This window comes from Scomber scombrus, chromosome 18 (genome assembly GCF_963691925.1).
Source record: "Scomber scombrus chromosome 18, fScoSco1.1, whole genome shotgun sequence".
Lineage (NCBI taxonomy): Eukaryota > Metazoa > Chordata > Actinopteri > Scombriformes > Scombridae > Scomber > Scomber scombrus.
Genome location: NC_084987.1, coordinates 28,567,937 through 28,591,626, shown reverse-complemented (window position 1 = coordinate 28,591,626; position 23,690 = coordinate 28,567,937). Strand labels below are relative to the sequence as shown.

Here is a 23,690-nt window from a genome sequence, read left to right as displayed (position 1 = left end):
AAAATTAATTTCCCAATGATCCGATGAGACCTATGACATATGGAAATTTCATGCAGATCCGAGAGGATTTATGGTCACATGACCCGACGTGTGGGGGCGCTATTGAGTCCCCTTACTACACGCTTGCGTCCAATCACGTTAAATTAAATAAATTTTCACCAGCTGCGACGTGTGTGCAGCATTTCATGAGTTTTCATGTACGTTCAGGCCACCAAAAAAGCGATTCATTTGGCGGCATAAGAGCGTGAAAAATAATAAGAAGAATCTTGGCAAGAGCAATAGGTCCCTCACTGACTGGTCAGTGCTCGGGCCCTAATAAGAATCTTGGCAAAAGCAATAGGTCCCTCACTGACTGGTCAGTGCTCGGGCCCTAATAATAATAGGAATCCTGGCAATAAATATAGGTCCCTCACTGACTGGTCAGTGCTCGGGCCCTAATAATAAGAATCCTGGCAAAAGCAATAGGTCCCTCACTGACTGGTCAGTGCTCGGGCCCTAATTAAAAGAATTAGAGAAAAAACATAAAAAGACAACAGCACAGGATTTATTGGAGGAAATCCCAAAAACGAGGAACGAAATTAATATTTTGACCATGCATGAAATTAAGAAAAATCTTATGTTTCTTAAACAAAGATATTATGAAGGCGGATATAAATCAATAAAAGTTCTGGCTTGGAAACTTAAGAAGAAAACCGCACAGAACACAATTCACAAAATTAAAGATCCAGTGACAAAAACAACAAAAAGAAAACTACACGAAATGCTGGGAGCCTTTGAAACATTTTATAAGACTGTTTACTCCAAAAAAACAGGGTGCAGCGCAGCTGAAATAGATAGTTTTCTGGATTCTCTGGAATTACCAGTGTTAAATGAAGAACAGATTAAAATAATGATTGAGGACATAACAGAAAAATAATTAAAAATAACAATAAGTAAACTCAAATTAAACAAATCACAAGGATCAGATGGTTATACGGTAGAATGGTATAAGGAGCTGAAAGAAGAGCTAATACCAGTGATGCTTCCTACATTGAATTGGGCTTTAAAGAAGGCACAAACAACAACCAGTTGGAAGGAAGCAATAATATCTGCCATTCCAAAAGAAAATAAGGATAAATTAGAATGTGGATCATATAGACCAATATCAGTTCTTAATATAGCTTATAGGCTATTTACTTCTATCATGGCTAATGATTGATTTGTGTTTCTGTGTCGGAACGACGGCGTAGCTACGCTGACGTGCACCTCCAAAAAATCTTAACTACGCGTCACAGCAACGCGGACCGCAAGGGCTGTGATTGGTCCGCTCAAAACATCAGTTCCTCCGGCAGTTGCTTCTTCCGGTCTTTCTTCCTGTAACACCGCCATTGTTATTAATAATGAACAAAAGTTATGCGTTTTCTGTTATTAGCGCACATCACGCACATAGCACAATGCTACATGCTACTGTGACCAACAAAAAACAAAAAAAAACATGATACTGTGACCGGAAGATAAACAAGGATACGGATATGACTCCTCTGAAACCACACACACCCCCAAGCGGCATGGCGGCGAGTTGCAGAGCAACGCGTTCCCTTGACGCAGAATTTCAAAAGGTCAACGACGGTGTCGTTCCGACGACTAGAAAGGTTTAGACCTAATTTGATAAATAATGATCAGACAGGTTTTATTCGAGAGCATCAAACGCAAGATAATATCCGACGAACATTACAAATTATTAACCACATCCAAAAGAATAAAATAGCAGCAATGGTAATTAGTATCGATGCGGAAAAGGCCTTCGACTCAGTGAACTGGAGTTTTCTTTATCGAGTCTTACATAGATTTGGCCTACACGAAACAATAATTAAAACAATACAAGCATTGTATAATAAAACCACGGCTAGAGTTAAAGTAAATGGCTGCTTATCAAATAGTTTTACTTTGGAAAGAGGCACAAGGCAAGGCTGTGCGTGTTCACCACTATTATTGTTATTATTTGCATTATATTTAGAACCATTTAATCAATATGTAAGACAAAACAAAGAAATAATAGGCATTAACATCTGTGGGAAAGAACATAAATTGGTGTGCTATGCGGATGATATTTTGATATTTCTGGGTCAACCAACAAACTCTCTACCCAAATTAATGCAATCATATGAATATTTTGGTCGATTATCTGGATACAAAATTAATATGATAAAACACAACTGCTTAAATATAATTACAACCCACCAGATGAAATTAAGAGTAAGTACCACCTAGCGTGGCAAACTGAATATTTTAAATATTTGGGGGTTATAATACCGAAGGATCTTACAGAACTATTACAACATAATTATTCACCGATACAGAAGAAGATTAAAGAGGACATAGACATTGAACCAGTCTATGGAGAGCTGCAAGTCACCATCTTGGTCCACTCTAGACCACCCATGCTCAACTGGGGAAGGAACTTCAGGGTTGTTCTCGAGGCATCTTCTCCAGATAGCACCTTGATAGTTAGCTCAGAGACAGTGCTTCCTGATTGAATCTGAGCATGGAGGTAACTGCCAGGATTCTACGCCTTTCTTTGCACAAAAAAGTGCATACCTCATTTCATTGATGTTGGTGATTCTGGACTTGGAGCTGTACGTTTGACATGTGAACTCCTGTTAGGCTGCATACAACTCAGGTGTCATAGTCAAGTCTGCCCCAACCTTCTGAAAGATCTCACAGAAGTTTTCATTCTTCTGAAGAAGTTTTAGGGCTGATACTCAACCACGACCTGCAAATGCACTTACAGTGTCGCAGCCTGTGTATGCGTGTAAACCAGGCAAAGCCTGACACAACTGTGAACCCAGACCACGAGTGAGTTGTGAGATGTTTACGTAACGTTTACGTAACGTAATTCTTTGTCCCTGTCTTCAGGAACAGGTCACATGTGAGTGCGTCACTGGTAGCCAGGCTTATCACCAAGACATCAGTGTCATCAGATATAAGGATGACAGATTTGTGACCAGTCCTTGAAGCATGGCAAGCATGGAGTAGCATACGGGTGTCAGCCTCCTGAGTGGACGACAGGTCTGCTACCTTGTGCACTCCCTGTTGGGTCAGCTTGTAACAGCTTGGATCTTTGGTTGTAGTGTACAGAACCTTTTCACTCAGTCTTGTTCTAGACTGTTCTTTGCCCCACTCTTTGAGCAAGAAGGTAGCAAGATTTGTTTTGTTGCTGTTGCTTTGTAGGAATTTCTTCCATTGCTGAACTCTGTGCCTTGCAGTGATCTGTCTGACCTCTGTGCCTGAGTCTGCACCTCTGGCCACTCTCTCCATGTGTTTGATAGAAGCCTCATTATATACATCAAGAACAATGTCAACACGGGTGCTGTGACTTGCTTCAGCTAGCACAGTGGACAAGACATAGTCTGCAATATCAGCAAATGTCTTGCCATCACCGTTCAGCTTCTGAACAAGGGCCATGCCATTTATTACGCAGGTGGAATTTAATGGCAATGATTCAGCAACACATGGGAACTTGAGCAGTTGCTTGGCAAGTGAGGATTTGCAAGTCTTGCTCACATTGCCATCTGGTGAAGCAAGAGCCCACGGAAGTGGTCCAAGGGGATGAGATAACACCTCCTTCAGGTTGAGCTGTCTACTCTGTGCAATCAGTACCATGTGGGCAAATATTCGATAATCAGCTTTGAGGATAACTTCTTTATTCCCAGTTTTGCATGTCTTTGCCTTTCCCTGCATTGAGGAGAACGTTTTCAGTTTCTTCTTGAGAGTGTTGCATGGAACTGCTTTGCAGGAGGATTACTCTCAACACGCTCAGCAGAGAAGGTTCTGTAGGCATTCTCGCCAATGGTGTGTGCATTCAGAAGGTCTTCAGCAACATCTGCTGGTGCTATACTTCCAGTAGAGAGAGAAACAAGGGACTCACCACCTGCGATTTATCCAACAGATCCACAGTGCTTGTAATGTGTTCTTCATCTTTGGCAATTCTGCTTTGTCCAAGGTCCTTGTGAGAACAGTCATTTTGTTGGAGTCCCAGGGAGCTTTTCAATATAGACAGGTAAGTGCTTTTGTACTCAGCAGTAAGGTAATATCTTGAGACAGCTGCTGGGTTTAAGCTGAACCCTTTTGTGCCTCCAGCTGTCTGAGTGTCCCGATTGACAGTTTCCTCTAGGGTCTGGTCAATCGGAACCCTGCCAAATGTGTTTGTTGCACTCAGCTGGGCCGAAAAGCCACCTTCACAGAGAAACATGTACGGACCTGATTTCTCATGTTCAATGTGGCTCATCTCTGAGTAGTAAGCAGTGAGTGACCTTGCATAATTCAGATTATCATAGGCAAAGGTCCAAGGGATGATTGATCGAATGCTAGCCATGTGCAATGCCCAGTTTCCCTTCACGTGATGCCCTCACAAGGTTTAGTACAACTTCCACCATGTCAATATATGACATCCAGAAGCTGGCCAGTGGACCTTGCTGAGACCTGAGATGCTGCAGGAATTCACAGAAGTACTGATGGACCTTTCTGAAGACTGTACGGTCAAGTGATTCTCCTACAGTGGTTGATGATATACCCTCAGAAAAGACACTCAAGACTAGGGGCAGGATATCTAGGAGATCGTGGGCATCAGGATGGTTCTCTGTGAGCCACTGGGGAAACTGATTCTAGACTAGCCTCAGGAGGGCTTCATACATGATTTTGTGGAATCTCAGAGATCTATTGTACTTATGGCCATCCAAAACACCACTGACAGATCCCTCGGCCACAGCTCCAGATTCAATGCATATGTCCCTTAGGCCTGCAGCCTGGAAGCGCTTCCCAATCACACCCAAGAACATACAGATGGTGTGAAAGACTGTCTCTATGTGCCCACAGAATTTCTGTAAAGCTTGATTTATACTTCTGCGTCGGAACAACGGCGTAGCCATTTATAGTCCCTGCGTCGAGGGAACAAGTTGCTCTGCAATTCACCGCCATGCCGCTAGGGGGTGTGATTGTGTGTGTGTGTGGTTTCAGAGGAGTCATATCCGTATCCTTGTTTATCTTCGGTCACAGTAGACAATAGCGAGGAGTTGGAGCTCCTTGATCTTGAGGAAGAATTGGTTTTATTACTAATGTTGTTGCCCAGGCGACAGAGAAGACGTTTGCGGAGGGGGTATGTTGCCGGAAGAAAGACCGGAAAAAGCAACTGCCAGAGGAACTGACGTTTTGAGCGGACCAATCACAGCCCTTGCGGTCTGCGTTGCCGTGACGCGTAGTTAGGATTTTTTGGAGGTGCACGTCAGGCTACGGCGTAGGAGTCTGCGTCGACGCAGAGGGCTACACGTAGCTACGCCGTCGACGTGACGCAGAAGTATAAGTCAGGCTTAACTGTACAGTAGAGAGCCTGATCAAAGGCAACTGATATGTTGCTGATGTGTAAGGAAGTCATGATTTTTTTTTACTTTGAAGGAGAATCTCATGAACAGTTGCCAATACTTGTCTTAATGTATGTGATAAACTGGGAAAGTTTAATGGTGATGTATAAAAGTTTTTTTTTTAACCCTATTTACCAGTATTTTCTCGCCTGAGAACAAGGCATTCATTTTTTAATGTAAATTCCATGAAAGTGGGGACCTGATATAAATTATATGTGGTGGATATGTATTAAGGACCCTTTGAACTATTTAAAAATGCTTAAAATGCTGAATAACAACTTTTTCTAAAAAATATTTACCTCAGACTTTCAACTCGACAAATCAACAAATTAGCCTAGGGGTAATAGTACACTACATGTTTCGGTCTTTGAAAACGCCATGTCTGATATAACCCTGAAAATCAACCCCTCCAAATCAGATGGGTAAATGATACATTTTCTGAATCCTTAGGGTTATGCTAGTATTTCAGTGTTTGGATTTTGTTTCTCTGATACTCCCTGGTGCCACAGGTTTAAAAGACAAAAGATGACTTAGGCGGAAATGGCAGGAAAATGTGTGTGATTAAAAGTTTGAAGAGCTCCAAGGTTGGCTGTACTTATCCAAAATGTTCACAAAAGGATTTAAATGGAAGTTCAGAGTCTCCCCTTTAAAATGATACCAAACATAACACAATAAAATATTCCAATATGTCCAATATAGATTTTCAGGTGTCAGTGTTCTGCTTGATTTATACGCTTTATTTTCTCAACCTTAGTTTACATTATGTGTGATAACTCAAAACAGCTACTCTTGTCAGATCATACATCAGCCATCATACATCATTGAAAAGCTGAGATTCCAGGCTATGGTAGGCCAAAAGGTATGGTAGCCTTTGCCACTTTTTCGGTAACGGTTTCCATATTTTGAGGCCCTGTCTCACGGTCTAAAATTAAGCGCTAACAGCTTTATGTAAGATAATAGAGGAAAATACACTACTTAGTTTTGAAAGGATTAAAGAGAAATATTCATTAGTGGCGCAGGATTTCTATCGTTACTTGCAGCTGAGACATTTTTTTAATGACAAGATCAATATGTATCAGAATCAAGTAAACAGCTGTTAGGCCTGTTTAAAAGGGCATATGACTCAAACAAAGATAGAGGTATTATCTCAGGTCTATATAAAGGGCTTATAAGCTTGAAAGCACATTCAACACTATGGGCCTGATTTACTAAAGGTTTGCGTGTGTAAAAACGTGTGCAAAATTGACATCACCCGCAAAAAATGTGCAAGCTGATCTACTAACGCAGTGCACTGAGGTTTGCGTCTTTCAACTCTGCAAGATAGTACGCGCTGTCCATTTAGTAATTTACCATAATGAATGTAATATTAGTAGTTTACCATAATGAATATGTAATATGGGGCGTTTCAACCCCAGTGTGCAAAATACAGGGAGGAGAAAATGCAAATATGTTTTTTAGCACGCGCATTGTGATTTACCAAACCTGAAGGTATTTTTTGTGACGCTAACTGCTTCTATAAATAATACCTTTGAAGGACAGATATTAACCGGCTGCGCACTGTGCAGATGACTTTTGTCACTGTGGAGAGGAGGAGACAGAGGCACAATGACAAAATACGCACAGGACGGAGTTTTTCCACCTGTTTTTAATAATTTTGGAGTGGAATATTTTTGGTTTTACTAACAGCATTGACTTCGTCACAAATACTCTCCCATATGTCGGTTTTTCTGGTAATATTAGTTTTTATTATAACTCAATATATTTGTTAACCTCTTCCGCTAGAACCTGATCAGATTTCATTTTGCGCTTGAGGGCTTTCTGCTCGTCCAAACTCTCCATAAAGACACGCAAAACCCTCATTTAAATACTGCTGTCTCCACCCCGTTGCACCTGTTTTCATTTACGCAATTATTCTTAGTAGATCACCCGAAAAACGCACGCGCAATCTATTGCACCGTGCACGCAATTTAGTACCCACTATTTGGGATCTTAGTAAATCAGGCCCTATATGTTAAAACAAAATGGGAGATGGAGGGAGGAATAGATCTGACGGAGGAAGAGTGGGTAAACATCTGGGAATATCAACGGAAATGTAGCAGTTCACAGAGTTGAGAGAATTTGGCTGGAAAAGCCTGATAAGATATTTTATTATACCCTACCAAAAATCCCACTATAAAGGTAACTCCCCGGCTTGCTGGAGAAACTGTGGAAATACAAATGCAAATCATTATCATGTTTTTTGGAACTGTCGGGTTATTAAAACTTATTGGAAGGGAATACATGATGCAATACAATACATTTTTGGGAGTCACCTGCTTCTGGAAAGTAAAGCTTTATTTTTTTGGACTCATGCCTGAAGGATGGCCAAAGAGAGACAAATATTTGTTTAATATTCTGTTAGTGGCAGGCAAAAAGGCCCTTCACGAGAAAATGGCTTTCACAGGAGAGCCCAACATTGAACATGTGGATGGAAATCACAATGGACATATACAGGATGGAGAGATTAACTGCAGATGTGAATTACAAAAAGGACTTGTTTGTTTCACGCTGGAAGAAATGGATGGACTATATAACACCACGCAGGCCAGACTTTGACTCTGTTAACTTTGGATAATATGATGTGTGTAGCAATAACCATCTTCCTCACTCCCTACGAGTTCATGTTTCTGTTATGTTTTTCTTTATTTAGGTTCTTTTATTCCTTAAAAAAGAAAAGAAAAGAAAGGACATTCATGCTGATGCTCTGTGCCTAATGATTGAATTGGATGTACATGATACAGGTGTTGCTGAATGTCAATAAAAAAGTAAATTAAAAAAAAAGAAAAAAAGAAGAAGTTATCCATGCTTTTATTACATCTCACTTAGATTATTGCAACTCCCTGTATGTCGGCATTGACCAGTCACCACCTGCAGCTGGTCTCCTAACTGGGGTTAGGTACAGGATTGATTTTAAGATTATTTTATTTGTTTTTAAGTCTCTGAATGGGCTGGAACCGGAATACCTGTCTGACCTTATTAAATTGCATCAGCCCTCCAGAGCCCTTAGGTCAGCTAATCAGGTGGTCTTGGACGTTCCTCGATCCTTCTTAAAAACTAGAGGAGATTGAGCCTTCGCAGTTGCGGCTCCCACTTTGTGGAATGCATTACCTCTGTGTTACCACTGTGCGAACTGCGAATAGCCTCTCCACTTTTAAAACCCTGCTTAAAACGCACTTGTTCACCTTGGCCTTTGGCGGAGTATAGCCGCTTTATTGGGTCTTTTATCTGTTAATTTGGGTCTTTTATCTGTTATATTTCTCTGTATTACGGTTTTTGTTTTTATTGGGGTTTTTTTAAACAATCAAACAATTAAAACAATCTATTTTTAATTTAGATTTTTTCCACCCCTTCATTCAAAAAAAAAAAAAAACATTATTTCAAATTGACATTGCAAAAAAGTGCTCAAACAACATGTTGCTGCTTGGACGTCCCTGAGTTGTTAAAGTAATATTAAATTATAAATAATAATTTAAACAAAACAACTAAATGTTAATCTCTGATACCTTTAACAAAATAACATACATATGCTACACAAAAAGAGGTATTTTCTGTTGTTCAATCGACCTGAGCTGTTGCTTTTACAATACATAAGAGATAAATAATAATAATGGTTTATTTTTGTAGTTACCAGTTTTACGTTTACCATCATTAGGCTTCCATACATAGCTACTAGCTGCTGCTCTCCTCATCTCCTGCTGCTGACTGAGATCTGAGCAGGTAGAAGCTGATAGTTCACTAACTATAACCAGGTAGCACACTGCAACAAGGTTAATGATCCACACGGTGACATTATATCATTGATATGACGCAAAAGCGATAGAAAACCGATCGTTTTTTGTGCGCGTGCATATGTGTGCACGCGCGCTTCGTGCTGCCCTCGGCAGGATGCAGCACACACTTTGTAGTTTTATGTAGTGTGAACTGCTCCTACACTTTAGAAGACTTTCGTGCGATTGGTCTAATAAGTGTTTGTACGAGAATAACAGGGTGTTGATTCTGTGGCGCCGCGCCACACATTGGTCTATGTATGGGAAACACTGCGTCCCTAATCCAGTGGTGGTGTGATGGAGGAGTAACAGCCTTCCATTTAAATAAAATTAGGTGTCTAGCTAATAAGGAGGAAAGGCAATGACCTTCTGTACATGAACAGGGGGAACAGATCCCGTTGGATCAGAAAAACAACCAAAAACAGCAACCAAGGGTGAAGGTGAGATGTTATAAGCATAAGTATTAGAGATGACTTCAAAAAAGGATGACCAGAAAGGAACAAGTCCATGACCAGAACATATGATAGGAGGTAGCCGGGGTCTGTTTACATCTGTTGCATAATGGATCTACGTTCGGAAATATTCTTGCTAATTTAGCTTTTGAGAAGTGTAACCTATGTAACACTTTAAACTGTATTAAAGCATGTCTGGAACATATGGAAGAAGAATGGACTCTACTAAGAGCCATATCCCATTCCTTATCGGACAGCTGGACCCCCAAGTCATTTTCCCACTGTTCTCAAATATGTGAAATAGAGAGGTTACAGCTATCCATGATACAGGAATAAATAAATGATATTCTACTCTTATTCAGCATATTGACCCTTAATAGGGAATCCAAACCGGAAGGAGAGGGAAGAGTAGGAAAATTAGCTTTCTCTAATTTGCAAGTATCGCAAAAAATGATTATTGGTCAGACCGAATTTTCTGGAATTTTCATGGTATGACAGGTCCTCAATACTATGAATGCCCTTGTCATACCATGAAGCCATTGTCCAATAAAAGATGGTTGAAAGAGATGATTATGTATTATTGGTGAGTTAACAGAAAATTCAGAATACCCATCTTTTCTGAATTGATTTACGATGCATAGTGATTGAGTTACAATTATATTATACTTAATATTATTAACTAGTGATGGTAGGGTTGCGGAAGATTGGGATATTCTCTAGCATTACTACTAATGGGGAAGTATTCGCTTTTATTAAAATTTAGTTTATACCCAGATATGTTTCCAAATTCCTGCAAGATTCTAAGGATTTCAGCGGTAGACGTGATAGGGTTAGTGATATATAGTAACAAATCGTCTGCATAAAGCACGACAGTGTGAGTTAGGCCACCACGTGAGATACCTTGTATACTATTACTGCATCTGAGAGCTATGGCAAGTGGCTCTATAGCTAAAACGAAAAGTAAAGGACTCACTGGAAAGTACTCAGATGAGATACTGTTGGTATAAACTGAAGCAGTGGGATCAGTGTAAATGAGCTTGATAAGTTGAATGAAATCAGGGCCAAAACCAAACCTGCCAAGTGTATGAAAAAGATAATCCCACTCGACCCGATCAAACGCCTTTTCAGCATCAAGCAAGATTACTGCTTCTGGGGATGGAGTGTTAAGAGTCAGAATAGTAGATGATATTAAACAATCGTCTCAGGTTAAAATAAGATTGTCTGCCCTGGATAAACCCAGTCTGGTCCTCCGAAATGATATGAGGAAGAATTGTTTCAAGCTGTTGTTTTCAAAGTTAACACCACGTAGAAAATTCTAAGTTAATACACATTTTTATATTTGATAAAAGGTCAAACACTCACTTCACAAAGCCAGGTTTAACATGGAAAAACTACTACACGTCATGTGATTGAAGAATCAGACGATGGAGGGCTAATGATGAGGGGAGAGAGAGAGAGAAAAAGGAGGAGTTGATGAAATGTTACCTACCTGTTTGCCGACATCCTCCAGGGGTGTTGCCATAGTGTGCTCTGTAAAAAAGATTGGATATATAACTTAAATGCACAGGCTGTGTCTTTAATATAGTACACTAAACTTACGCACCTGCATTTCATGAGAGTCCAAACTCTGAGTGAGACATGACACTACAAAGGAGGGATATCGATACTACTACACTTATCGATACTCTTAATTGGTCCAGTTCTTTATAAATGGTAAATGGACTTCTTTTATAAAGCACTTTTCTAGTCTTCTGACCACTCAAAGCACCTTTACACTACAAGTCACATTCATACACCGTTGGCACAGCCATCAGGAGCAATTTGGGTTTCAGTATCTTGCCAAGAAAACGTTTGCTGGGCATGGTATTCAAGATAATGACATGTTGGGTTCTGTCTCTATAGGGAGGAGGACAAAGGACAGGATGAATGACTGACTGAGATATTATTGAGTTTGTATAGTGCTGTTAAACTTTTCTCTTACCTCTTTAGAAACAATCTTTTGTTTTATTTAAAATATAAAATTAATTCAAATCCTGTTCCGAATTTATTATTTTTACAAAATAGTTTTAAAAACCCAATGTTTTAGTAGACCTAATGTAAAAGCCAAAAGAAAAAATCCTCACGACACCCATCCCTTATGTTAGCTGGCTAGCTAACCTTAGGCCTCTGGCTGAGGGCCCCCCTTAAACAAAACCTGAGAGACACACTTTATGAAACTTCAGGACCTTTATGAACTAAATCTTGTGTTAAAATATTTGTCAGAGTCAAAGAGAGATTTACTTTTATGTAGTATTCATGATAACCAAGATAATGATGAAAAGAAAAGAAAAGATTACAAAATGTAGTCTTACCAATCCTAATGATGTCTTTGAAGTACGTATTAACTTCATCATTAGTATTCTCTTCTTCTTGTTCCAGTTCAGGGTTGGACTGTTTGAGAATGATGGGACAGACCAAGTCTCGACCAATATCCACCATAGGGTTTTTCTGCAGTCTGGGGAATCATAAGAATAGTTTTAAATAGTTATACCAACTTTACTTGGTATATCTACCATGCAAATGTACACAACTTCAGAAGGGACTTCAGAGGGTTGTGGTTCAAGATGAGGATTTATGACAAGTATTGCTAGTTGGAGAGGAGCTCTGTGGTAAGGATGCCTCCAACTGCCCCATGACGAGAAGCGCAGACTATGGGAGGTGTTGGATTGAGACAGTTGTAGCTTCAGTCTTCTTTTGGATTTATTGTTTGGGTATGGATTATCAGAAGGAAACATTTTTTTCTGTCTGGTACGTACAGACAGACATGCAGACAGACGTACAGACAGACAGGTCAGTCAGTCAGTGAGTACCCCGAATAGCAACTGCAGTGTCTTTTGCTTTAAAACTTCGATCATAGTAATGAGATAATGTCAACTAAAATGGAATGTAAATATTTAAACCAGCAAATACATGAACTGTGGCAAGAGTGGAAACTGGGACACAGCTTAACATGAAACTTTACTGGATTTAGTGACATGTCTAGGACATAATTAGCGTTGTTAGACTTTAGATTACTTAACTACTACATAAATAAATGGTAAGAATCATAAATTAGATTAGATTGCTATTATAAGTGCGTTGGTCAAGCAATGTGTTTCAAGAATAAAACACGAGTTACATTTGCTGAAAAGTCAGTTGGATGATGAGCTGCTAACACACGTGTCATTCATAAAAAGGAAGAATATGGAGTTATAACTGACCAATCTGATGGGTGTAGAGGTGTGTGCGGTTTTACTGCAGCAGCCTGGTGTCATCAGCTGATTAAATGAACAGTGAGCTGCTGTGTGTAATGGCATTGTGCTCTGTGCAGCATCTCAGAGGCTGCACAATTATCAACACATCAGTCCTACAGTATAACCAGCTGTGGATAACAGACACTGTAAGAATCACCCACATTCATTAACAGATCAATACAGATGTTTTAACCACAGATGTTCAGACGCTTTTCTTGTTGATAAAATCACTAAGTGGCAACGGAGCGGCTTTCCTCCAGAAGCAGACATGGTTCTGAGATCCAATTTTACACAAAAACACCAACAATTGGTTTTGTGCTGCATATTTTTGCATCTCCTCCCGTCAGATCACTGTGCATGCAGCTGTGCACCACACAAACGCTGTGGCCCGTTTGTATTCGTTTATTTATCTTTTAATTACAGTTTTGGTTCTCTTTAAAATCTTTTTGTTAAGTCATGGAGTAACGGGTCAACTCAGCAGGATCTTAATCGTTGAAAGTATGGAAACATGAGCTATGTCATCTCAAAAATATGTGTTAAATAGGGGTGGAACAGTTCATTAAAAAAATCTGTCCCGCTCGGTACGGTTTGGGGCAAATGTGTATTGGTTGGGTTCATGACACACGCAACGTAAGCCTTGCCAGTAACCCAGTGACGTTTGTTTGTTTTTGTCTTCCTTTGGCACGAGGCGGAGGCATTACATTATTATATGTGGGACCTATGGAGGATGGAGGCTTTTGCTCCATGCCAAGCTTTCCAACAGTACGAACACCGGCAGCTACTGACCTGAGAGAGCCTCACCATCTCCAGACAGGTTTATTATAGCAAAGCAGCCAAACTACACAAAAACACAAATGGTAAGATACACAAACGTGTAAACCCATCTCTGAAAACCAAAATATCTCTACAGAGTAAATATCTATAACCTTTTATTATTAGCACGGCGGTTGATCTGTTACGAATAAATCATCCCATTTTATTTTACCTTGATCTCCTAATTATCATTGTTATTATCATTATTATCATTTTTATCGTTATTATTAACATTCCACGTGCCACAGGTGGATTTGAGCAGCATCAGTAAAGTTTTATTTTAGAGTTGGCTTGTTGTATTTTATGATTGTGAGGCAAATTGGTCCGTTTGAACAGGCTACGTGCAGCAGCTGTATATAAATCAATGCACTTTTTTTTTTTTAAACTGACGCAGCAAAACAAAGTAGCACGGGACACAGGAGGAGGCTGTGCTGCTGGGTTGGTCACATTATGTGCTGTGACAAAGGAGGAATGGGATGCAGTAGGTGGTTGAAGGCTATGTCCAAGGGTACAAGAGCATGTGCAGGTGGGGCCTGAGAGGATATATGCAAGGGGGAAGGTAAAAAATTTTGATGTGGGGACTTCCGGGAAGATGGCCAAGTGAGCAGACGTGAAGTCAACTACTCTCCCAAGTCGGACATAAAAAAACCCACCATAAGGTTTAACTCGACGTCTGAAAGGTATATTATGGGTGGGAAAGGTAACCGAAGGACAGGAAAAACTAACCAGAAGCAAGAAAAAGCTGAGAAACTACCCGAAACTGAGAAGCTACCCGAGACGACCTCTGAAAGCAAAGATAGAGAGCACGAGGACGACGCAGCAGAGAAAATGGACGGTCAAGACCACAATGAGACCCTGCGAGTCGGGCTGGCTACAATTAGCAAAGATATAAAAGACCTTAAACAAGAGATAGGACACGAACTGAACACGCTAAAAGACGAGTTGAAAAAAGAAATGAAAGAAGAAATCACCACTCTTCAACAAGAAATCGAGCGCAAGCTAACAGATAATATAAACGAGCTACAGACACAGAAGGCGACTATGGCCGAGGCACAGGAGCGCATAGCAGAGCTGGAAGAGTGGAAAATAGACGCGGGAGAAGTGATGATGGAAATGCAGGAGCAGACACGCAAGATGCAGGAAAAGGTAACCGACCTCGAGGGGAGGTCAAGACGGAACAATATCCGTATTTTCGGTGTTCCAGAGGAGACGGAGGAGAACTCCACTAGCAAGTACGTAGACCAGCTGCTAAAAACAGAGCTACAGCTACCTGAAGGAACGGAGCTCCACATCCAGAGAGCACACCGCGCTCTGGCACAGAAACCAAGCCCGAATGCACCACCCAGGTCCATTATAGTCAACTTTCTCAAGTTTGAGACAAAAGAAATGATCCTGCAGACGGCATGGAAGAAAAAAATACAAGTAGGAAATAAGCAGATCTTTTTTGATCACGATTATCCTGCTGAAGTCGTCCAGAAACGGAGGTCATATGTGGGCATTAAAAAGGTGCTCAAAGAAAAACAAATACGTTTCCAGACGTCTAATCAAGTCTAGGAAGGGGCCCCCATGAGAGATGAGGATTTCCCCTTCACCCACCAACGGGGACTCGGGGCACAGTTCACCCCATTGTCTGAAGTCACAATTGTTTTGGTTCATGTTGTTATATTTACTGTTCATGAGTGTTTTGTTCAGAAATGTTTGGGAGTATACTTACAATTAATAGCAAAACAAAATGATGACTAATCATATCAAAATAATGTCGTTGAATGTAAATGGTCTAAATAGTCCAATTAAAAGACAAAAGGTCATGACAAAACTTAAAAAAGAAAAAGCACATAATTTTTCTTCAGGAGACCCACCTGTCACAATCAGAACATAATAAACTTAAAAAATATGGCTACAGGAACTTATACCATAGTTCATTTAAAGGAGGATGTAGACGAGGAGTAGTGATACTGATACCAAATACAACTAAGTTTGACCTTGAGAAGGAATGCAGGGATAAGGAAGGAAGATACGTTATAATAAAAGGAAGAGTAGAGAATGAACTAGTAACACTAGTAAACATATATGCACCTCCGGAAAGTGACAAATCCTTTTTTAAATGTCTATTTGATGACATCATAGCAGAAACAGGAGGTATTTTGGTCTGTGGGGGAGACCTAAATGTTATTAGAGACCACAAAATAGATACAACTAGTCTCAAAAAGAATAAAATGCATTTGACAAGATTCATAAACATATCCTTGGAGGAGATGGGGATGATTGATGTTTGGAGGAATCTACACCCCCTAGAAAAAGACTTCACGCATTACTCTGCAGCACATAAAGTCCATTCAAGGATAGATTACTTTTTTATGAATGTAGAAGATAACCATATGGTACGAGAGTGCAGGATAGGGGGCGCAGATGTGTCAGACCATAACCCACTCTATTTAACAATAAATTTAAACAGTAGAAGACGCCATACAGTATGGAGACTTAATCTGGGAATTATGAATAATGATCAAACAAGGAAGAAGGTAAAAACGGAAATCGAAAGATAGATAGAAGAAAATAACAATGGCACTGTAGACCCAACGATTATTTGGGATGCCATGAAGGCAGTCATCAGAGGAAAACTGATAGCTGAAACTGCACATGCAGAAAGAGCTAAAGTGGAGGCCTAATGAATGCATAATGAAAAGTTAAGGGAATTGGAACAGGAATACCAAAATACTAATGACTCCAAGATAAGTCAACAAATTAAAGAAACAAAAACAAAAATTAATGACATACTATTGGACGAAATTGAAAAGAAGAAGAAGAAAAGAATAAATATTTTAAACTGGTCTACCATGAAGTGGGTTCAAAGGCCACTAAAATACTGGCAAAGCGTATAAGAAAACAACAAGCAATTAGTAATATATACAAAATTAAAGATCCCCATACAGGTGAGATAGTATCTACTCCGGATGGTATTGAAAATATCTTCCAAAGATATTACCAAGACCTATATACACAACCTGCATCTGCAGAAGAGAATGATATGATTGCATTCCTGGAGATGCTAGACCTACCCTCAATTGGACGTACAAAAAATTATAAATTAACAGCAGAGATTACACTGGAGGAGGTAAAAGATGCAATAAATACATTGAAAAACAATAAATCACCAGGGAGCGATGGATGCCCAGCAGAGTGGTATAGGATGTTTGGAGAAGAGCTGACACCACTGCTCCTTGCCTCTTTTAATTGGACTCGCCAAAACAATAAAATACCCCCATCATGGGCTGAGGCAATAATTACAGTCATTCCGAAACAGGGAAAGGACAAAGAACACTGTGCAAGCTATAGACCTATCTCAATATTAAATGTTGACTATAAAATATATACAACAATAATCTCTAAACGACTGAACTCCTTTATACCAGAAATAATAGAGGAAGATCAAACAGGATTTATAAGAGGACGCCAGACACATGACAACATTAGAAGAACACTACACGTAGTGGAACAAGCAAGAAGAGCACTGTATTAGTAAGTATTGACGCAGAGAAAGCTTTCGATTGTGTCAATTGGAAATTTCTATATAAAGTGTTAGAGAGATTTGGCTTTAGTAATAAATCAATACAGTGCATAAAGACACTCTATCAACAACCAACTGCAAGAATTAAAGTCAATGGGAGCCTGACAGACAAAATTAAATTACAGAGATCAACGAGGCAAGGATGCTGTCTATCACCCACTCTATTTGCCCTTTTTATAGAGCCGCTTGCGTAGGCTATAAGACAGGAACAAGAGATCAAAGGAGTGGTGGTAAATGACGTAGAACAAAAAATAGGACTTTTCGCAGATGACGTCATAACCTACCTCGAACGCCCAAATGAATCATTACCTGCATTGATGAAACTTTTGGAAGCATTTGGACACTCAGGATATAAAATAAATGTTGCAAAGACACAAATATTAGCGCTTAACTATAGTCCACCAAAAGAGATCCAAGAATTATTTAAACTTAATTGGAAACTTAAGGGAATTGAATATTTGGGGGTCACAATCACAAAAGAATTATCCAAATTATATGAATCAAACTATGGAAAGATAAATCAGGAAATACAAAAAGATATTGAAAGATGGTCTACACTAACACTAGATCTCAGCTCACGAATTCAGATAATCAGGATGAATGTTTTACCAAGGCTTTTGTACCTGTTCCAATCCCTACCAGTAGAGGTCCCACAGTCTCAGTTTATGAGCTGGAATAGAATAATTTAACGGTTTGTTTGGGGTGGAAAAAGACCTAGAATAAGATTGGAGACTCTCCAGCTGCCAAAAGAAGAAGGTGGGATGGGACTTCCCAATTTGAAAGCATACTTCCATGCAGCCCAGCTGAGGTATGTTGTTGGATGGTGCAAACCAGATTACACTGCAAAGTGGAAAGAGTTGGAAACACAGCTTGGTGAATACCCAGTACAGAGTATTATAGGAGATGAAGACACATACAAGGTGATTAAAAACCAAATAAACCCAATAACGATGTTCACACTAAAATTATGGTTCAGCATAATAAAAAAATATAAGATTCAAAAAGACGCTAATTCATTAAAATGGGTAGCATATGATAGCAAATTCAAACCAGCTAGATATGATAAAGGGTTTAAGCAGTGGACAACCAAGGGAATCACAGTGTGGTGTGTGCTAGTGAAGAACGGGCAGCTGGAGAGTTTCCAAAATATAAAAGAAAAATTTGATTTGGATAAACAGGAATTCTATAGGTACCTACAACTTAGAGATTACTTTCTGAAAGAGATCAGGATGGACCCCTCCAGAGAAGTGAATGGTGTGATCCAACTCATAATCAATACATACAAAGAAAACAAAGTTAGAATTGTTTCCGGGTTATATAAAAAATTAATATCAAATAAACACTCAACTAAATACATAAAAGAAAGATTGGAATCAGAATTTAAGATAAAAATCACAGATGAAGAGTGGCTAAACATGTGGAAAATACACCACACATCCACTAATTCACGGATCTGGAGGGAGTTCTCCTGGAAAAATCTGATACGTTTTTTATTTCACCCAAAATCAAGAGTAAACAGTTGAACAAAAATATGCCTTGTTGGAGAGACTGTGGAATAATGAATGTGGATCACTCGCACATTTCCTGGAAATGTGATAAAATCAGACGGTTCTGGAAAATGTTACACAATGCATTGTTGAAAATACTTGGATATAAGATTCCAATGTCTTGTATGGTATTGTATTTGTGTAACCTATGTGAAGAAAATATAAGAACGAAGGACAGATACATGGTAAAAATATTACTAACAGCAGCTAAGAAAGCTATCACGAAGAAATGGGGAAGGGAAGACATCCCTACACAAGAACAATGGACTCACCTGGTAGAGGAAATCTACACAATGGAAAAAATGATACACCGATTAAGGCTACAGGAAGCTCAGTTCAAAGAGAAATGGATGAGATGGACAATATTTATGACTGAACAACGACAAAACAAAAAACTTGATTGAGGAAAAGAAAATGGAATATGGACAGATTGCTTTGAAAGTGACTCCCATGTGTTTTTTTATGTGTTTTTTACTTGTTTTAATATTATTTTGATTGAGTAGTTGCACCTTTGTAAAGGAAAAATTCTCAATAAAAATTAAAGTGGAAAATTATTTTTTTTTGATGTACAGTGCCTATAAAAAGTATTCACCCCCTAGGTTCTTTTCCACTTTTATAAATTGAATCCTAGTCAATATAATTTGGCTTTTTTTTTAAAGAATAGACAAAAAACAACTCCCTAATGTCAAAGTGAAAACAGATTTCTACAAAGTAATGTCAGTTTTATTTTAAAATTGGCTTGTTGTATTTTAGCATTGTGAGGCAAATTGGTCCGTTTGAACAGGAGATGTGCAGCAGCCGTAAATAAAATCAATGTGCATATAAAGGGGGGCGCCAATTGGAAGACTGGTGGTTTGATTCCCGGCTCCTCCACATGTCGATGTGTCCTTGGGCAAGACACTTAACCCCAAATTGCTCCCGTTGCTGTGCCAACGGTGTATGAATGAGAATGAATGGTTAGTCTCCTCCTGATGAGCAGGTTGGTACCCTGTGTGGTAGCCCCTGCTATCAGTGTATGAATGTGTATGAATGGGGGATAGAGAATGTAAAAGCGCTTTGAGTGGTCGTAACGACTAGAAAAGCGCTAAATAATAATTATAGTCCATTTATCATTTACCATTAAAAAAAAACTGATGCAGAAAAACAAAGTAGCACTGGACACACGACATTTCTACTAACCTCATCAAACTAATGAATGTATTATGGTGCATGCATGCCAATGGTCTTCATGTGACAGCTCTTTATATTGTTATTTGCAGGTGGGAATCCCTCCTAATGACATGTTTCTCCGGGGGGAGTAGCCTTTCATACAGTTACTGTACGAGAGTTTGGCATAAAAAACACAAATTATGCAAATAGCTTCTCAATAGTTACATATAAAACCTTGAACAAGATATCAAGATGTTACCCTCCAGTCCTCTGTTGCATTTTCTAAATATACTGGGATGCATGGGGCCAGCAGAAATTGAGTATGTAGTTACTATGGTATTATAATTCTGTGTGCGACATCCTCTGAACCATGTGTCAAATTTAACTACCCTCTCATTTGAGTTTGAATTTTGGATGACAAAACATTTTTTGTCACAGCGTTAATTTTTGCTGTTGGGCCTCGACTTAATGTTGGGGTGGATTGAGAGCACATAGGCCTGCTTTGTCTTCTAGAGGCCTACATGGAATGAAAAAATCCTGATTTGAGTGGCCTTTGTACTCAAACAAAGGAAAAGCACCAAGGAGGGCTCTCTGCCCCCTTCCCCCCCAGCCTGGGGTCAAATCAGGCTGAACTCAACATCCCATAATCCCCTTTGATCCTCGTCCCTCCTTGGCTGTGAGGCACCTGACGTCACTTCAGTCCGCTGACACGCGAGTCTTCAAAATCAGGCAACGCGAAGAAGGCTTCGCCTTTCATAGTCAACAAGTGAGGGGAGACTTTTGTCCCTTCGTCCAAGCGAGTGACTGATAAAGGTACTACCAAGGGCTGCTTTATCAAGTTAAAGGACCAGATAACGTGGGCATAGCCGCTTAGCTGTGCTGCAATTTATCGGTGGATAAAGCTGCCATTTCTCTCTCTCCGATCGCAAAACCCCGCCGTGGGTCAGCTTTCCTTTGTACTCATCTTTCCCTCTCCTTCTACTAACCATCTTCTTCTACTGTACGAACCATTTTACAGTTGAAACCAGATCCCACGGGATTATCTTTCACAGGTAAGACTGAACAATTACTTTTGATTGTATTTGGTCATTATAACATTATTTTGAGAACAGAATTTGCTTACTTTGTGGATAATACTGCAAAGTCCCGCGCATAATACTATGAATTCCCGCGATGAAACCAGCCTCCAAACAACTAAGAAGTCAATCTTATTCAACTAAATTGACCCAAACTAAGTACTCATACTATGTAGGTTTCCCAAAGATAAAGGGCTGAGAAAGCAGTGGGAAACAGCTCTCAGAAGGGAAGGGTTTTCTGCTAGCCCGTCATCAATGCTGTGCAGTGAGCATTTCAGAACGGAGGACTTTGATAGAACAAGTCAGACAGTCAGGATCAGAGATGGAGCTATTCCTTCTGCCTTCTGTTTCCCAGCTCATCTCCAATGGGTAGGTGTATCACTAGGCTGTAAGGATCAGATAAATCAATGCCACACTATGCTGAAAATGTTTTTCCCATCTGAATGTGAAGGAATCAGTGATGTATTTTGTATTACACTGTGAGATAATTTAAATATTTTATCTGTGGGCAGCTGTGGCTCAGGAGGTAGAGCGGTCGTCCACCAATCAGAAGATTGAGAAAAAAGTTATAAAAAAAAAAAAAAAAGGAAACATATTTATCATTGACGATTGCAACTCCTTGCATAATGGCGGCAGCAGCAAACTTGGTCAGTAAAAAAGGAACTACTTCGCCCATCTGGCAGTACTTTTGGTTTCAGCCAAACGAGAGAGGAGAACCAAGAGACACATCTGAAGTGGTATGCAAGATTTGTAGTAATGCAAAGATGGACAAACAACAAATCTTCATGATCATTTGCGTGTACATCAGGCCTGGAATTTCGTCATTTTAGAGGCAAGGCCACTTGGCCTTTTGTGTTGGCAATTTTTTGAGGGCACAAAGGCCAAATGCCAGGGCACCAAGGCCATAAAATAAAACAATGATTGTAAGTCCACGTCCATAATGAATTACATTTAAGGACTAATGACGCTTCTGAGGAAGATTGGAGTCTCATTTGAAACTGTCAAGCAGGTAAAGAAACATCTCCTACACTTTTTAATCACAAGAGGGTGGGGGGTGCGTTTGATGAAGTCTCCTGGTTAGCCGGTGAAAGATTGGTGTCAAACTGTCATTATAACCCGTCCAAGCAGTTCATGACAGGCTCGAATCAAACCCACCACTGATGATGTACAGGGCCTGAAATTCATTTTTCAAAATAGGGGGGATTCCCCCCCATAAATGCTTCATATAGGGGGGATTTTAATTTGTTAGGGGGAACTATAGGTCACACTTTGTCCTATTCTTACCGCAGATTGTATTCTGTCACTTTCCTGCAATTTAAGGTGTTCTCTGAACTATATTACATAGTAATTAGTTATTTAGTATATACTTTAGTAGTTTTATTCTCTGAACTACAGTCACCTGCAACTTCATTAGGAACATGTGCAATATAATTCAATCCAATACAACAGCTCTGCTATAAATTCTGCCCTTTTTTTAAAGTTTATACATTTTCAGTTTTTGTTGACATTGTCAAAAAAGTGATAATTCTACTTTGTTTATTACTGAGGTCATACTAAGTGGTGGTGGTGGTGTACTTGGGTGCATTACATTGAAAGGTGTTCTTAATATTTTGCCCTCCTCATGTATGTTAATGGAGTGGACAAAATATTAGGAACACCATTCAATATGATGCACCCTAATACACCACAATCACTCAATAATGAACATAAAGCAGAATATTCACCTTCTTGTCAAAAAATGTATTTAAGCTTCATAAATGTAGAATTTATAGCAGAGCTGCTGTATTAGATTAAATTAGATTGCACAGGTTAAGCCATTGAGTCTATCTTATATAGTTAATTTATTCTCTGAACTGTATTTTATAGTAATTACAAGTTATATAGTATTATACAGTTAAGTAGTTATATTAAGCTTCAGTAGCATTAGCATCACACTTTTGTTGAATCTGCCTCACTCTTCTCTTCAGGTCTGTTGAATGAGAAACTTCTGAGTGACTTAAAATTGATGTTTTGTAACAAAATGCGCAGCACTGCAGCATTTTACACATTGCGCTGCTAATATCACCTGTTTAGTTGGAGCCGTTCATATACTCTGAGCCGGTTAGCCTGAAACTTGTAACGTCACAGTTACCCATTTGAGGGTTAAGGTTGTTAATGTTGACATCACATGGCACTGTTTTCATTAGTTTTTCGGCCTCCGCTGTTTTTTTCTGAGCAAGTTCCGCCTCAGATGATGTAGATTTATGTTTTAACCAGCGGTCTGTGTTTGTTTCCTTAAACTTAATATCACTGTTAGCGTGTCTGTGTTATGCTAGCGGGAGGTACAGAGAGCTACAGATGTGTTCAGGGTCAAAATCAGACAGTCGGACACAGCAGTTCCGGCCAAGAGGCAGCCTAGAAAACCAACAAAAAATCAACTGGGGCAGTGCGGGTGGGGGCATGAAGGCCACTGTGGCCTCAGGGCAGATATTTTTTTCAAGGGCACAAGGACAAATTGCGTGTGAATTGTGAAATTCCTGCCCTGGTGTACATCATCCCGTCCAGTATGCTACATTGCCATCACGAGCAGCAGCTGGCCCTAGCAAGACGGCTAACGTTAGCTACCAACCAA

The 23,690-nt window shown here is 39.6% G+C and overlaps 1 protein-coding gene across 1 annotated transcript in view; it reads right to left on the bottom strand.

Moving 5' to 3' along the window:
• Positions 1–23,690, bottom strand: part of mettl22 (methyltransferase 22, Kin17 lysine) — an 88,487-nt gene that overhangs the window by 52,213 nt on the left and 12,584 nt on the right. The window contains 2 exon segments of the mRNA XM_062439380.1: positions 11,144–11,184; positions 12,006–12,148. Coding sequence (XP_062295364.1) covers positions 11,144–11,184; positions 12,006–12,148 — 184 coding nt within the window.